Source organism: Bombus pyrosoma, linkage group LG2 (assembly GCF_014825855.1).
Source record: "Bombus pyrosoma isolate SC7728 linkage group LG2, ASM1482585v1, whole genome shotgun sequence".
NCBI lineage: Eukaryota > Metazoa > Arthropoda > Insecta > Hymenoptera > Apidae > Bombus > Bombus pyrosoma.
Window position 1 is genome coordinate 13,198,967 of NC_057771.1, and position 16,874 is coordinate 13,215,840.

General features: G+C 38.0%; 3 protein-coding genes across 5 annotated transcripts in view; 1 reads left to right on the top strand and 2 right to left on the bottom strand.

Annotated features, from left to right (window-relative positions):
• The window catches only part of LOC122575485, a 195,951-nt gene that overhangs the window by 62,432 nt on the left and 116,645 nt on the right, over window positions 1–16,874 (top strand). Inside the window, exons 3-4 of one of the 3 annotated variants that reach the window (XM_043744531.1) lie at window positions 6,596–6,654; window positions 14,435–14,466. In XM_043744531.1, the coding sequence (XP_043600466.1) occupies window positions 6,596–6,634 (39 nt within the window). In that variant the 3' untranslated portion in view covers window positions 6,635–6,654; window positions 14,435–14,466. Of the gene's footprint in view, window positions 1–6,595; window positions 6,655–14,434; window positions 14,795–16,874 lie in introns of those variants that run through there. The other 2 variants (XM_043744523.1, XM_043744540.1) reach the window with 2 other exon arrangements.
• LOC122575469 lies at window positions 364–5,007 on the bottom strand. The gene is made up of 6 exons (XM_043744474.1): window positions 4,505–5,007; window positions 4,265–4,412; window positions 3,085–3,341; window positions 2,736–2,977; window positions 2,343–2,632; window positions 364–2,271 (listed from the first exon to the last, which is right to left on the bottom strand). Exons 1-6 carry the CDS (start codon window positions 4,669–4,671, stop codon window positions 2,206–2,208), a joined length of 1,170 nt encoding a protein of 389 aa, XP_043600409.1. The 5' UTR covers window positions 4,672–5,007; the 3' UTR covers window positions 364–2,205.
• Window positions 5,140–16,781, bottom strand: LOC122575519. The gene is made up of 3 exons (XM_043744548.1): window positions 14,867–16,781; window positions 11,695–11,896; window positions 5,140–6,199 (listed from the first exon to the last, which is right to left on the bottom strand). The coding sequence occupies exons 1-3, from the start codon at window positions 15,051–15,053 to the stop codon at window positions 6,058–6,060; spliced, it is 531 nt and encodes a 176-aa protein (XP_043600483.1). The 5' UTR covers window positions 15,054–16,781; the 3' UTR covers window positions 5,140–6,057.

Genomic DNA, 16,874 nt, shown 5'->3' on the forward strand with positions numbered 1-16,874 from the left:
GGTTCGTAGAATTGTCAGATGCAGTCAGGTTCAGACTAAGTCTAACAGACCGACGTATAGTTGGTTTCTAGTCGTAAGCTCTCGTGCACAGCAATTCACCAACCAATAATTATCAGCCAATTGATAAATTGCAAGGTGTACGTTATAGATCCATTTTTTACGATTTTATAATTTTTCTTCGAGTGAGATAACTAATAATTGCGATGTGCAGAATTACTTGTAAAATGTTATTACTAAACCTGCCAATATTATGCGAAAATAAGATGCAATTTGTGATTTGTAAAGTTTCGTTGATGATATTATTGATATTAGTTGAGAAAGTTTCTTAAGCTTCAGAGAAATCTAAAAGAATGACTCTGTTAATATATATCATTACTCGGTTTTATGCATATCACGTATATATACCGAAAGCCTTTTTGTGCGTTGAAACGAAAGGAATGTATTGAGATGTAAAAATTCGAAAGTCATAAATTACTAGAATTTATTTGAAGTTATACAGAGAGAGAGTGAGAGAGAGAGGTTTCGTTGAACAATTTATCAGAACTTCTACATATAATGTACTATAGAAACGATGGTGGACATAGGTAAGAGAACAGACAGATATAATTACGGTAAACGCGAAAGTGCCATTTAGATGGATGAAGGATAGTTTTTAGCGAGAGATGTGCGATTTTAACGAGCGTACGATAACGCTAGTAACCCCTTATGTTGGTTAGCGAAGCAAGGGGTTGACTATAACGCATTATTATGAGGTTTTGCATAATTTAATTCTTACTCGCACGTAAGCTACGATAAATACGTACCGTCGCTATTGATTGTTACCTGTCTCCTATCTGCACCGTGAAAATGATCGCTTCTCTCGCGAAATAATCGCAATGAAAGATACGCGTGAAAGTATGACTTCTCGAAAACATGGATTTAACGTGGAAGTAAACTATAGCGGGACCATTCGCGTGTCTGTGAACATATTCGCCGTCGTTCGCAGCTCCTCCCTCGAAACATCATGATAATAGGCTCGTTCGTGTTTATTATTACTTAGAAAGTTGACATTTCTCATATAAAACGAAAATAGCAAAAACGAATCCACTTAAAAATATTTCAGCTGAAATATACTTAACTCGAGGTGAATATTTAACCGCGTATGTACCATTTTTTTTCCTTTTAGGTAAGAGTAATAATTAATTACTTTAAAGGTATGTTTTTAGAAACAGCAGTGCCTGTAGCAGTTATCGATAATATAATATCATTTATCACGTAAAATTGTAATTAATGGTAATTCATTTATTACTCGTTATTCTGACTCCATAGCCGCGCCAAATTATCCTAACTCAATTCCTTATAATCAATTACCATTGCCAACATTACTATAGTCAAATTCTCATGAATCCGATTTTCTACAAATTCCATTCATTCGTAATTAACTTCTTCACAATACTATTCTAAACAGACGAGTTTAATAAATTCCAACGTCACGTCCAATTAATAATTTACTCTGCAAGTAATCAAATATTACTATAGCATCTTCCTTCTACCTATATATATATATAATTCTATTAACTTATCTTCCGTTTATATTACTTATATGTTACTCTAGATTCCCCGTGCTTTCTTTCATCGTCCTTCGTTGCCCCTGAAAAAGTCTCACACCTGCGAGCACGCATACAAATGCACCGGTAGCAAGCAGGAAATCGAATCGAGATAAAATAGAATTTATCGTGCCGCGTAACTGAGACATAAAGCGGCTCATACTCGGGCGCAGATTCATTGGACAAGTTGTCGGTACTCTAACGGCGCCCCATGCTGTTTCCACAAATGGCGTCCGCGCCAGTAACATCGCGTTCACCGGCGACTCGGGACTTCCTGTTATGAGCGCATCGCGTACAGGTGGATAGAAAATTGCCGATGGGAGCAACGCTGACGAAATAAACGACGTTGCCTCGCGGAAACCTGTATCGCGTCTTTGCAGCGGTTCTCTCGCCGCTGATAATCCGCAAATTCGCAACGCACGGCGGAAGGCGCCTGGTTTATGCGATGCAAAATTGAAATTCGATATTTTATCGCGGTCGTAATCCCCCGAAGACGAGTTAAGGAGTTTAGAATATTCTATGATTTTATGCGTTTTATGGAAACCTTTATTTAATTATATGGATTGGATTCACTCAGGTATTTAGTTACGTATTTCCGTGTTTTATCTACAATTTGGGATTACGACGGTGCGATTGTAAAACTCGAGGGAAATCGAAATTGAGAGATTCTTCTGTCTTCGTTTTCCTGAAATAATGTACATGTAATTAATACACAGGGAATTTCAATTTATATTTGGTGTACTTGATGCAATTTACTTTGGGAAAAAATGCAACGTTCTCTCTTTGCCAAACGTACGGTTCCGATTTTGGAACGTCATCCTGTAAACTATTCGTTGGTTCGATGCTTAATTCTCTTTGATCCGGAAAAGTAATGGCATTGTAATTTCTTATCGCATCAAATCTTGGATACTCTCTTTTTGCATAATATTCTTGGTATTTTATAGGCGGGAATTGAACCGTATTTCGCACTGGTTCATTCCGAATGTGTTTCGTCGAGCTTCCAGCGACTATTCTTTCCCTCACTTCGATCTTCGAATAATCATTAACTAAACGAAACAAGGAATTAGACAATTTATCCGATCATCCAATCGATCGGACAACAATCGATCGACAAAAGATTCCCAACCTTCGGATCTATAATTTTCTTACCTGGCTGACCAGGATCTCCGTTAGACGTCCTATATTTTCCACCCCGAATCCTGTTGAAAAGATTGAAAAACCCTCCATTATAGTTATTCAGATAGTAAATCAATCCATTCGTGTCTCTTGGACATTTTGGAAACGCTTCGTAGCAGGCCACAGAATTTCCTCGACTGCTATACCCGAGAATCATCGCTCTACCAAAGTTCAGCAATGGAGACATTCCAGCGACATCGATTTTCGTTAGCCAGCTGAAAACACAAAAAGAAATCGATCGAGAGGCTCTCGATGTTCGTTGAAGAAGAAATATCTACTTCGGCAACTATCACTGTATTGATTTTCGTGGCACGTAACGTACTCCGTGAAAACATTTCGACCGAACAACTCGAAGAAGCTGGAGCCCTGTTTGCCTAACGATCTTCCAGGAAGTTTTCCGCTGGCCATCTCGCAGAGTATCCTGGGCACACACTTGTAGTCATCGTGGCTGGATATGGTGGACAGCGTATCGAGCAGATTCAGTTGGAATCCAGGAGAAAGACCGACGGTTTCACTCGGATAATTCGATTGCTGATAGTCGGAAATCGGGTACACCGGAAGGGAGCTGCTCTGATGCGACTGTAAGTAGAAAAGCTGTGGAATTTTCTGCGTAGATGCAGCAACATGGAGGCCATTGATTACTTACTTCTTTTGCGTGTCAAAATTTCTGTTATTTTTGTTCTTATAAAAATATTATTTGGAATAATCTTATATTGTTTGTAGCAGCACAAACAACACTATGATAATATCTATTTCCATGATTATGATTTTATGAGATTTCGCTGTTTTCTGTCTTAATAAAACCATACATTTGTTTTTCAGTTTTTATTCTCACCTTTCGCGATAAAAAATCTTGCGAATATGTGTCATTCGCTTTTCAAGGAATTTAATGCTAATTATATATCCAAAACAATTCACCTACTGTGAGAAGTTCTTATAACGAAAGCCTCTTACTTTCACGAGTGAATATTCTTTTTTTAGGGGTAGTAAAACTTAGCTAGAAATTAGAGTTAGAAAGTTGAACTTCATTTGCTTCGTCTGGTCTCTTTTGTCTTCTTTCGACGTTGTATACGAGGGAATGTTTATTAGCGACTTTAAAGAAAATTAACCTACGGTATTTAATAGTATTTCATGTGCTTTCTTAATAACCGATAATCGGCAATACATTAAATTCTTTACGATGAGCGATTGCTGGAGTTTTTAGTGCGGCAACATATGCTCGGTATTAAATTTCACGATGTAATTTATTATTAATTTAAGGACGTTCCAACTAATAAACTCGTATAATGCTATTTACGATGTTCTCGCTCGATAGTTCATTACGTATCTCCCAACCTCGTAATGAAATAATTCGTGGATAATAAAGAACTCAATAATGACAATCTTATTATTCCTATAATTTTAACTCTTTTTATTTTTCAATGTTTCGAAAACTTCAAAAATACCAGTCGAATCTCAATAAAATTCGCATAATGAATGGACAAATTCAATTTCCAACATACCGTCGCAGCGTTATTGAAAACACTCGAGAGAACATCCATAAAAGAGATCTGCCTGCCCGTGAATCCATTCGATTGACCTTTTCCATTGGATACTTTTAGCACGCCACTTTCTCGATCGATGAGATCGACAGCCAATTCGTCGATACACCTACGCGACGAACCACGTTTCCCACTTGAATATCTCAAACTTTTATTGAAAAATAACGTCAACAATAAATTTGCAATGTAATAGCTGCTTACCTTAATAAATCCGTGGCATTATAATTGCTTCGAGCTTCGTCAAAATTGCAATAACGATCCTCGTCGATTTTACGACGAATCCTTCGAAATTGATCCTCTGCGCGAATTTCAGAGCAAAGAAAAAGGCAAACGAGCATCAACCTAAACGTCGTACTATAATTCTTCATTTTTTCTTTATTCCCTTGTTTAATGTCTAGCGTTTACCAAATTTTCGAAAAATTTCTCTGCCAACTCTTTTTAGAATTTCCCATCACGGGAAACATTTGTCGAAAGATATTTTGTTTATATTGAATTTCTAAACTTTCACGTCGACCGGGTTATGAATTTTACTGACGAAAGAATAAAACGGCCGATGACAGTAATTCCTTTCGTAGTAGCACTTTGTTGCGATCGCTGCCGGAATACGGCGAGTGTTTCGCTTCGCGGATGATCGTGTCACAGTTCCACGGCAACTGGAACTTTCTTCGAAAGCGTTCTTCGTACACAAGCTCGGCCGAAGAAGCGTAGGTAGGAAGAAACGTCATCGTGGTCTACTCTCACTTCGTGTGACCGTTTTTCGCGCGTATGCCGCGTACACGTTCGAAGATACTCGTATTCTACGCCTCACCGGAGTTAAAGAAGACAAAGTACGCTTGTTTTTGCTTTTCTTTTAATAATTTTATTCATTAATCAACAGAAAATTAATCAATGATACTTTGTTGCTCTGGCAAGAATTCGAAGGACATTTCCGATCTTTTTGGTGCTCTTGAAATTGAAATGTTCGAAATTCTCTTCCCATGTAATTCAATTATGCGTACGAATATTTAACACTACAGTTACCGATTACTAAAAACTGTCAAACACTTGTACCATTTTTCTCGTGCAATTAATTCGTATAATATCGTGTACATTGTTTGCAATATACATATCGATCGAAACTTGAGAATCGCTATTCGTTTCGCAGAATTCAAGGATTTGAAAATGTATCAGTTTACCAATTGCGTTACTTCGGACAAATTTTCCATAAAAAAATCTATCGAAATAAAGGAAACCGCTATCGATGCGTATCTATAACATAGATTTCGAATTAACAAGAGAGTTAACAACACACTCGATATAGCTATGAAAATGAAAACGATTGTACATTTGCAAGCAACACTATTCGTTTTCAACGATTAGCAACTGATCATTTCTTCTTTAAAAGACTGTCCGAGCGAAAACAGCAAGGAACGTTAGTTTTGAAAAGGGAAACTAATATGCCCTCTCTTCGTCGGATCTATTCACTCTAACAGCTTTCTATCATCGACGACTTGTTCCATTCAGATTCCACCGACAATAAAGTACGATTAATCAGTAAATCCTATAAGCAACGAACTTCAGGTAACAAAGCGATAACAATTAATTACGGGTCCTAAAGTCATTAGTTCCCCTATACAATTTTATCCTCGTCGCGTTTTACGCAACTACGATTATTATGTAGCAAGGATGGACGATCCTTTGCACGATGCAAACCGGGAACACGCTTCGCGATATTTACAATCTATACGCGGCTCCGTAAATGGTACGGTTTACAGTTAATCCGTGAGCGTGGTCTCGTCGCAGCCTCTCCCTCGTTTCGCCAGCTGATGACAGAGTCGCGGGCTTCCTATGATGTCGCCCAGGAACACGCTCAATAAATAATTCTCCTTCATCGGGTTCGGCGATGATTTGTACTCGCTGTAAAACCATCATTCCCATACGTTACCATCTAATGAACTTGATTGTGAAAGCGTTACGAGCGTTCGTGCGATAGTCGAGAAACATAAATCGCTGTGCGTGGTGCGTGTACGTTGTAAAGTAACTGGATCGTGTCTTTTTTCTGGTATGGTAAGAAGAATAACGTGGATCATTGCATGGTGCTTATAGAGAGATTAGAGAGGAAGTTATTGGCGGTACGAGAGCGTTTCAATCTGATTTTTCTTACCTACGTCGAGTATCTTTTCTTTATTTCATATTAAGTGTTCGTGATTTACGTGGAATTGTTTCATGAGAATCTTCTACGCGTTTAACATTGCAATCTTTTGGGAGTATTTTTTTCTAAACCGTTCAAATTTGTGAGCTTTTTGTTTGTAGATCGATGATGGTTCCATGGCGGTGGAAGATATGAAATAAACGACAATGAAGCTTCATCTGTGAGTTTACCAATTTAGAATTCTTTCCACGCTTAAATTCGTAAATAAAACGTAAATAAATTTATCATGATACTGGAAGATTTAAAATGAGCAATATTCAAACTTTAACGATAACTTTTCAGTTAAAAAATCCCTAATTTAATAATTTGATCTTCCACTCTTGCAAATAACCCCCTCTACGCGAACTAGTCTCATACATACTCGAAACAAAATGAAAAGATTTTCATGTAATTTTAATTTTCATTTCCATTTATTAAACGGAGAAAGATTCATTTTGCAAATAGATGCCACACAATAAGAGGAAGATAAGTGTCAGCGTGATACAGTCGCTGTGAGATAATCAGATCGCACGGGTTAGCTAAGGCTTCGTGGACCTTTTTCATGAGATTGCAGGTTCAGGTAAAAAACAAGTTGATCTTGTTGCATAAAAGTGTTGAATTTCCTAACTCACATACACGGACAATAGTGTTTGTGTGACCAAATCTGGAGGAGAAGGATGGGCGATAGAGTAAGCGGGGAGACCCGGAGAAGTAGGAAGATATATGGAAGTTGATAAGGCTAAGAGCTGTGAACAGTTCGATAAATCCATTTAAGATTTTAAATAGGAAAATAGCCTCGTCAGACAATCGCCTAGTTGCAAGTGGAAAGAATTTCTATTTCTCCGTGGTAGGAGCCACGATCACGAACGTTCATTGGACAGGCGGATTTACAAGCAAGGAACCTGAGAAAGAAGTTCTGGATCCTCTCAAGCTGGACACTTTGTCTGGCTATGTGGAATTGCCAGATGACCGAGGTATAGTCAAGATGAGGGAGTACAAGGGAAGAGTAAGGTCTAATTAAGGTACAAGGGTTGCTGAAATGACCACAGCTACGCTTAATGAAACCCAGCATTCTAGAAGAAGTAGCGGTGACGTGTGCTGAGTGGCCTATAAATGTGAGGTTGGAGTCGATAATTGTACAAAGGTCTCTCACCCCAGTAACCACGGATATATTAGAATCGAAGAGTTTGTATTGGAAGTACATAGAGTTCCTACTACGAGCGGATTTGATCGAGTACTTGGCTGAGTTGAGATCCATGAGATTTTCACCGGATCGAGTCTGATGATGTTTCCTTGAGGATCAAAGGCATCGAGAATCGTATTTATTGCTTCAGAGATTTTTCAATCGTCCGCGAAAGCTAGAAACTTGCTGCTCCCAAGTATTAGACGTACATCATCAACAAATATGGTCTAAAAATGTACATAAATACGACCAACAAACCTAATTCGTCTCTTCATAACTAAGATCCAACTACCCCTAAAATAAAAGGAATGGCTTAAAAATGTACATAAATACGACCAACAAATCTAATTCGCCTCTTCATGACTATGATCCCTGAGTGCTCCTAAAACAAAAGGAATTTGAAAAGACCTCAGCTCACGCTGACCATCCGAAAACCTCCTAACCTTCCATCCTTCGACTTGAATAGCTCCTGCGAGGGACTCGAGGATGCCAGTCTCTCATGCATGCTCCGTTAAACCTCTCCGAACGTGTCTTTGCCAGCTCCAACCTTCGATACATCCTCTCATTTCCCTTGAATCTTCTCTGCTTTACCTCCATCTTGCCCCTACAGGTGACAGAAGCGATTAACCGACGCGTTTCGTCTTCGAGGACACGCGCTGGCCATCTCGGCACCGTGAAATCGCAGATAAGCCGTTCGAATTCGAAGGCGGGTAGCTCGAGACGCTCGTAAAACGGCGGAGAACGAAGGAACGGGTGGAGGGTGGAACGAAGAGAGTTATCAGGATGCATTAGGTCGCTCGTGGAGACCGCCATTAAGGGCTATCTGCCGCTGGCGTTACTTACAACTGAATTTAGTGCGAGCTCGTGGCCGGCTAGCTACGAACAACCGGTAGCACGGATTTCTATTAGCTTCCACTTCTACTAGTTGGATAGAAGCGTCGGGTCATTTAGAAGCCAGGCCACCTTCGTTGCATCTTCAGGGGACTTATCTGACCAATCGTTCTCCACGAATTACCTGAAAATCCCTGGAATTTATGCAGCAAGAGGAGAGAAGTGGAAATAGAAGCGGCCTTTAATTTTTGATAAATCGACGAAGGTTCTATGGCGATAGAAGATATAACACAAGTAACACTGAAGCTTCATTTACAAGTTTTTTTCAATTTATAATTCATTCGTGAGCGTTGTATTTATTGTATGGTGTAGATCTCTCTAAGTGCCGCTGGTAGATCTCTTAAATTCTTTCTTCGCGTCTTTATAAATTGATAAACAATCTACCGCGGTGGAAAATTTGAATAATAATAAAGTATGAATATTAACAATCAAGTAACAATAGAACTTCGTCGTGAAAAATTCATAAAACCCCTAAATCCATCTAAACTGTTTGACTGTCTTCACTTCTAACCAGATCACATTCGTTGCATCTCTGCATGATTTATTTGACCGATCATTCTCGACGAATTATCCAAGAATGTCTGGAATTTATGCAGCAAAGGTTGTTGAAGAGAGAAGCAATCTCTTCGGTTGCATCTCCTTCGTTTCACATTTCGACTTTTACGAGCAGGTGGAGGTTTCTCTACGCGGAAGTTATGACTCGAGGAATCAATGCATTGGAGATCGCGAAGGGTTGTTACGCATAAATTTTGAACGAGCATGTGACGAGATGCTGAATTGGAATTGCTGTTTTAGACATTGTTCGCATTCTGATATTTTAATAGGTAGGATAAGTTTGACGGTTTAAGAGCCCAAGGATTCATGCAGTTTCGTTAATATTTCGCGGAATTATCGAAACTTCTTGTAGACTTCATCGAAATCGACATCAGAATTTAAGTATTTTTATAAGTGGGTGGAGCAGTTCAGTGGAGAATTTTTTGACGAATAATTGAAACCTAGAAACAGACATATCTATCAAATATTCTACTAAACTTCCATGAAATTCATGAAAAATGTCATAAACATCGTGACTCACTTTCACTCGAATTTCTACAAACGACAAACCTTCCTCACATACGATAGACGCGAAGAACGCGTAAAAGAGCAACTGTAAAATTCGTGATTCAATTTCCAATCAACCTTAACTACGTGACCAGCACTGAAACACCCAAATACCTTTCGTCGCCTCTTTCTCTCTCAGAATGTCAACAAATTCTCATAATTTCACGCAATTCTAGGAATTTCTGTCTCAAGAACCGTCCGGGTTGTATCTCTGATTCAGAGAAATCGTTTCCTCGGTGTCAGAGGAAAAAGTCGTACGCCGTGTCGGGATTGACATCATCGGCACGGCGCAAGGTAGAAAAAAGAAGACAAGAAGAAGACGATCGGGCGACAGAAGACCCGTTTCACGGCTGGCTGGCCAAATGGATCAGTAATTTTCCTACGATGCACTAACGAGCTCGTTATTAAACTTCGTATTCACCAAGTTTCGCAAGGCCATCGAGCGCAACGAAGGTTGAGAACTAATCTTTGCCAGTCGTCAATACCCTGAGTCGTGAACTTCAGGGACGTGGTTACTTAAGTGACTACATGGAATCGAGATGCACTCGCAAAACCGCGTTATCGATCGCGACCGCTTTTGTTTTACTGATGCTGCCTCGCAATCGATCCACCGAGACTAATTATACAACAGTCGATCGCATCTCGAGGACCTCCGTGAGGAGAAGAGAGAAACTCGAACTTCGTCGCATCAGACGATGAAAGGTGAAAATGTGACGATTAAGGTAAACGTATACATATAACGCTTTGAGTAACAAATATGATGTAAATGAACGAGATTAGGATTGGTAATAGAGGCTGATGACGCATTAATGCAAAGTGTATGAGCTCCTCCAGGAACATGACAAGTTTATGTAAATATGATACGATATTTTTGGAAAGTTGAACATGGTAATGTGTTAACGTTGAAGTATTTTTATCTTTCTTTTGGATTGCAGAACGAATGAGCAAGCTAAATTTGCATAGGTTAAAGTATAAGTTGAAGCGAAGGTGAGTGGAAATTAAAATAAATGAGGAAAAAATCGGGGAAGGCCAGTGTGCTATTAAATTTGCATAAGTTAAAGTAGCAATTGAAATGAGGATGAGCGGAAATTAAAGTAAATGAGAAGAAAAAATAGGATTGCGAGGAAAACAAACGTGTGTAATGTTGCTGTAATAGAACAGTAAATTAGTGAATTGTATTTATCTCTGAAATTGTATAACGAAGGTTAGAGATGAATTAGAAGCGAGCAGTTGAAATGGGGAAGAAAAAAAAAGAAAAAAAGAAAAAAGAAGCCAGTTGTTTAGCAGAATGGCAACGTATTCAGATTAAATTATTTTCTTTCCTTGGATATTTTAAGGGGAAGCAGGTTAATTAGAATAGAAATTGAAGCAAACGAAAAAAACTGTATAGTATCAAGTTGTATAGTTTCTTCTAGGAAAGTAGGTCAGATTGAATCGCGAGTTCTTGAAGAGTAAGAAGGAAAATTGAAGTAAGACGAGAATTAATAAGAAGGAAAAAATACTCGTACGACAAGATATGAGAAATAGTTGCATATCTCGGAGACAGGTTTGAGAAATAGAGTGTTACGTGCAATGTGCTAGGAAAATTGTATAGCGTGATAATAATAGTAATAGTGTGTTGTAATGCCTATCGATAGATCCGTTGATAATCAACATTTAATGACTATCCTAATGTACACGTATTCGGCTTATGTATTTTATTGCATAGAACACGAATATGTTGCTTTTTACTATTTTTGAATATTATTCAATAGATCTAAATTCTTGAATGTGATTTCTTTTGAAAACACCACTATTCAAAATAAGAAATTGCAGTGAAACGGGTTGTGAAAATAAGTTGTAATAAGAGGATTGAATCGAGAAACTAAGATAACAGAATTAAAGTAGAAGATTGAGATAACAATTAAATTAAATCTGATATTTAGATCTGTACATATTTTCAAGTTAATAATCTGTTACTTAGTTTTTTTATAACGATTAGATGGAATTTAGTACTACGTAGTTCTTGAAACTTCAAGCGAATATCGAAATATCAATAAAACGTACCTGAAAACGACATCCCAGTCCAAAGCTCGTTGCCGACTTCGTTTCTGTAGAGTTTCGGCCGCATACTTGGCGCAGATTCTCTCGTAAACGCAAACGTTACTGCCCAACTCCGATATCAACTTCTTCTCCACTTGGCTAACATCTAGAATTTCTTCGTCGTGTACCAGAGGTAGGTCTCGTCTTACTCGGTTGACGTAAGTCTCTAAAAACGAGAGGTAAAACTGTGCTAAATGTCAGAATCGTTTCGCAATTAGTGAAACGACTTCATGGAATGGCTGTCGAAAATTCTCACACTGTTCTTGAACGATATCTTTAACATTCCCGGTAGCTTCGTCAAGATCTCCAATTCAATTTAATAATTTCCGAATCGATAAATTTCATTCTTAATGAACCATCGTTGTCAGACGAGTTAATGCACTATACGAATACCAATACAGGCTGTTATATACCTAGACAGGTTACTGTCATCAATCCAAGTGACAATCCACGTTTCCATCATTCAGAACCGTCAAATAACTATCCCTAGCTAATGACCAATTAACGGCGTGACTCCTTCAACGTTCACTTTAACGAAAATTGACATATCTCGATAGCATTCCATCCGCGGTCGCGTGTTCGCCTGTCATTGCTGACTGCTCGTCAAATTTCACGCATCTAAATTTCACACTCTATCGAATTATCGATATTAAAACCGATTTATTAATCAATCCTTGGTCCTAAAAATTCCTCTCTCAGCCATTTCATAATACGTATGAAACGCGCAATGACATATAAGAGAAGCGTGAATTGAATTATTTTTTAAATTTATTAATATCTATAGCAAATAAATCGGAACATGGAAGAGAAAATTTTGAAAAATATTGAAAATTGGTGTATATTGATTATAATTTTTTATGATTATTGATAATTACCAAACTTGTGAAAATAAATTGGTATATTGCTAAACTGGAAAACCAATGGATTCTCAATTAATTGCGCGTACAGAATTATAGATTAGTATTATCAAATCCTCTTTAAGTAGAGATTACTAGTACTGGATTTATTACATTGGATGTCAGTAATACTCGGTCTACTCAATTCAAAATTTGTAACACTGACCCAGTATTGTGTGTATTAATTTATAATGTTTGCGTTAAATGTATAAAATTTCTCGACAAGATCCAAGAAATTCAGAAGTTCTACCAATAAAATATCGCTTTTGGTGTCTATAAAATATAAAATGTAAAAATATATCAAAACAGATATTAAACACAAACTATAATCAATCACGAGGTAATAACAAGAAAAATTGTTAATTGCCATAGAAAAAGGGAAAATGTATCTAAAAAAAGCAGTACATAAATTATCGTTGCAAGCAGTGACAATCGAATGCTTAGGTGGCGATTTCATTTAATTTCGTGGAGAAGCATCACAGGTGTGTTAAACGCGAGACGATAACGAGCGACGGGAAAGATAAATTGCTATACCACAAATTAGAGCCAGCTTTTCTGTCATAGCGGTGCGCGCGACAAATAATTAGCAAGAGCGGGTTCCGGCGAAAGAACCTGGCCTGACCGTCTTTGTGAACGTTTTGTACGCTCACTGAATATTATACGTACACCGATGGTAAATAAGGACCAGGCGCTCGTTCAAATCACTTCGAGCGACGATGATTCGCCGTGGAAACTGCTATTACGGTCGAAAACACCGAAAATGTCCCGTAATTGCCGGCAGCTTAACAAAGGCGCGCTCAAAATATTATGCAACGCGACTGGGAAGAAGAATCATGCGAAAGAATGAAACATTTAAGTCGAAGGATAGGAAAATAAAGCGGATTTTGGATAATTTATAAGACGTTCATGAAAAATATCTTTACGAAGAGAATGAAGAAATAAAATCTAAATCCGGGTTTGCTTCATCTTCCAATGTTTCACTCGCAAATACTATAGCGAATGTTTTACTTTTTGATATTTTGTATGTTTTTGCATATAGACATTCTGTAATCTTATATATCTCGTTTTTGGAATTTTTCAATTTCGGAAGTTTGGCTAGAATACAGAAATAAGAAATAAATAGAAAGATAGAAATGTTTGAGACGTAGAGTTTTTAGTAGGAATTTGTACGTAAGCTAGTACATAGTATGATTTTAGTACGTTCAGAAGAGTTTCATTTTTGATACTGTAAAACAAATGATTTATGTTGTAATACAGAATTTGGAAACCTATATTTCACGTAGACATGTGCAATTAAATGACTACCCATTTGAGGCAAGTATGATCATAATCGAAATCATCCCTTAAGTACACTTAATCTAGACATAGGTCTCTTAACTGTCTGTAAAATGTTACTGTCTAGTTTTAATTTGTATCAAAGAAATACATCAAGAAGCTTCCGCTTCTTTCCCTCTTTTTACGATAATAATATGTTACTCGTAAGAAACATCATTTGAAGTTAAATAGAAATGATCCACAAGTTAGTCTACTGTATAGTATGTTAGTATACTGAATTGGACATTTGTAATACTGCACCTACCTCTAATATTAACAATATTAATAACATTAGGTTTATTAAATTAGAAATTTATAATATTTGTCCCAATTGAAAATTATTAATATTAAAATTATTAAAAATCTCCCACATTACATCCAGCAAATTTTCCAAAATAAATCCTCCAATTCACTCTAACAATAACCATTAATTACTAAGAATCCGTGCTAATTACCAAGAGCAAACAGTGATTAACGACAACATGTTTGTCCAGGAAACAACGGAGAGTTACGCGGACGTTACATGGTATTCCGAGAGAGAAGTTGCAACAAGTGGAACACTTTCGCTTTCGCTGCTCGTCCATTCGATTCACGCCCGAAACTACAGGCTAGACGAATCACCTATACACTGAAGTTCAACCTCTTTTTGCGTTGAATGTACTTAACTGATCGGTGATCGAAGTGGAAGAACATTGAACTTGATCGTGCGACAGATTTCTGTTCCTGTGATTCATTCAAAAACGTGATGATATTCTGCTGGTTTCTTACTATTGACTTGAATGAATCTCGTCGCATTTTCTTATTTATTTAGTAGATAAAAAATATCTGTAAAATCCTAAGTCACCGAGTCGAAGTATTTTTGAATTATTTTTATAATTCTGCGTAAGTAGTTCCTTTTTATTAAATGAATTTTAAATGAAAATCACCTGGATTCAACGAGTACGCAAGTTTCTTCACGAAATTAGTGATCCTCACAGCGGCTGTAATCACGGGGAAGCCGATCAACTGCACCGGAAGGTGGAAGGCAGGTTCCTCTGGACCCGGTGCCGCGTTCACCAACGTCACCGCAAGGAAGCAACATCCCAGGATCAAACACGCATTTGTCATTTGCATCTTAGAACGCTATCTAACAAATTAATCGCATTGTTTCCATATTTATTGTTATTCCATGTATTATTTCTGTTATCGTTATTGTTTCCACATGAACGTTTGTACATTGTATGAACTGTGAATTAAATTTAATCCCTCGCAAGAAGCTAATATATTAATCCCACCACCATACACAACTTCGACCGCGTTCTAATTTCAAATTTCTGAAATTCTCCGAACAATTCTCCATTTAATTGGTTTCCAAACGATTCAGTGGTCTTCATAGACCGCGAAGAACATTAAAAACTTCAAACTTCGATATACTTCATTAATAATTTCCATTCACAACTTCATTCCACCCGAATCTATCACAGTCGTAAATTTTATAAATTGCCCATTCAAACAAATTCTAAATTATTCAACGTTTTTCAACGACCATAGGAAATTCAACCAAAACTCGGTCAACCCCAATTCTACTTATAATTATACATAATTATCAATATACAAATCCATTTCATCCGAACAGTTTCAAGCATCTCAACTACAAAGTTCACAAATTCTTCAAGCAATTCCCGGCTCAAGCAACTTTCACGCAAGTCAACGCTTTTTAACAATTACATAAAACATTTGAAACCATTCAAAACCACGACCAACAGCAGCACTCTTTACCAATACTCTCTATTTACAAATCCATTCTAGTCGAACTTATTCTCCCTACGATTATTCACTCTCCAGCCACTAGAGAAAACGTTCGAAATCTCAATCAATCTGAATACATTCCACTTGGAAAGCCGAAACTTCAGGAACACCCAAAACCTCTATCAATCGCAACACATTCTACCAACAGTCTCAAACTTCATTCACAAATCCATTGCATTCCATTCCACTTAGTTCTTATTCCTTGTACGATTATTCACGTGTTTCGTTGGAAGATAACACCGAACCGATATCGATTGATTCCGCCGACCTGTTCTACGTGACAGTTGTGATGTACAGGATCACCGGTAGAAAACGTGACGCTGGACTAGCTGTTCCTTTGGTAAAAACTCGTGGTCGAGTGTTCCTCCGGGCGACCGTAGGCCTGCTACCGCTGGTTCGACTCGACGTCGAGAGAAAGTGTTCGGCCCCTTCCTCGTCGTCGCGTTCAAACGAACGGCGTCCGACCGATTGCGACATTTAGTGCGCCACCAAGACCGGTGCGTGGCGTCGTCCTAATTTTCTTCCGCGTCGATTCGCGTCCTCCGCAAGGTCATCGTCACGGTTTCGTAGCCCTGTATGCTTCAGCACCAACGATTGGTAGTGCTTTCCGCATAGAAAGTTCCTTTCGAACGTCGAACGTCCAAGTAAATCGAAAGTTTGGTCGCGATGGGGTTAACGCTTGCGGCTGACATCCAGTTCCGGGGGTGGTCAATGGACCGAGCAGAAAACGTAGAACTCGAGCACTGACTTTTGAACGAACGAACAGTTTGTGAAATTTCTTCGCGGAGTTCAGTCGGATTTTATAAAACGCGGAAAGGTTTTCTGAAGTGTAAACATCGAAGTTTTATTAATTGTGCAACGTACGTAAGATGTGACATGTGGGTGAAGGTCGGTCTTTAAATTTTGAGGCAGATTTCTGCAAGATCTGTAGAGTTTCTTCGAATCGAAGAAAGATGGAAACGTGAAAATTGAAGTTGCTCGTGGAAATTGCATGACACGTGAAATGTAGATAGAAAATGTTCTCCGGATTCAAGGGAGGTTCTGTGAGCAAAGTTTCTTTAGACTCGAGACATTTGTACGACGTTGAAGTTTTATTGAATAATATAAAATAGTTGGAAGTTACATGACATGAACAATGTTTTTTGG

Excerpts from the sequence above, each read along its gene's own strand:
- LOC122575469 (XM_043744474.1), bottom strand. The coding sequence starts at position 4,671 with ATGAAGAATTATAGTACGACGTTTAGGTTGATGCTCGTTTGCCTTTTT. Across the intron at positions 3,342-4,264 it reads TTTTCAATAACGCTGCGACG|TCGCATCAGAGCAGCTCCCT; the intron begins GTATGTTGGAAA and ends TTCTACTTACAG. Across the intron at positions 2,272-2,342 it reads ACGTTGCATTTTTTCCCAAA|GAAAACGAAGACAGAAGAAT; the intron begins GTAAATTGCATC and ends ACATTATTTCAG.
- LOC122575519 (XM_043744548.1), bottom strand. The coding sequence starts at position 15,053 with ATGCAAATGACAAATGCGTGTTTGATCCTGGGATGTTGCTTCCTTGCG. Across the intron at positions 11,897-14,866 it reads TGCGTACTCGTTGAATCCAG|AGACTTACGTCAACCGAGTA; the intron begins GTGATTTTCATT and ends TCTCGTTTTTAG. Across the intron at positions 6,200-11,694 it reads GACTGGGATGTCGTTTTCAG|CGAGTACAAATCATCGCCGA; the intron begins GTACGTTTTATT and ends ATGGTTTTACAG.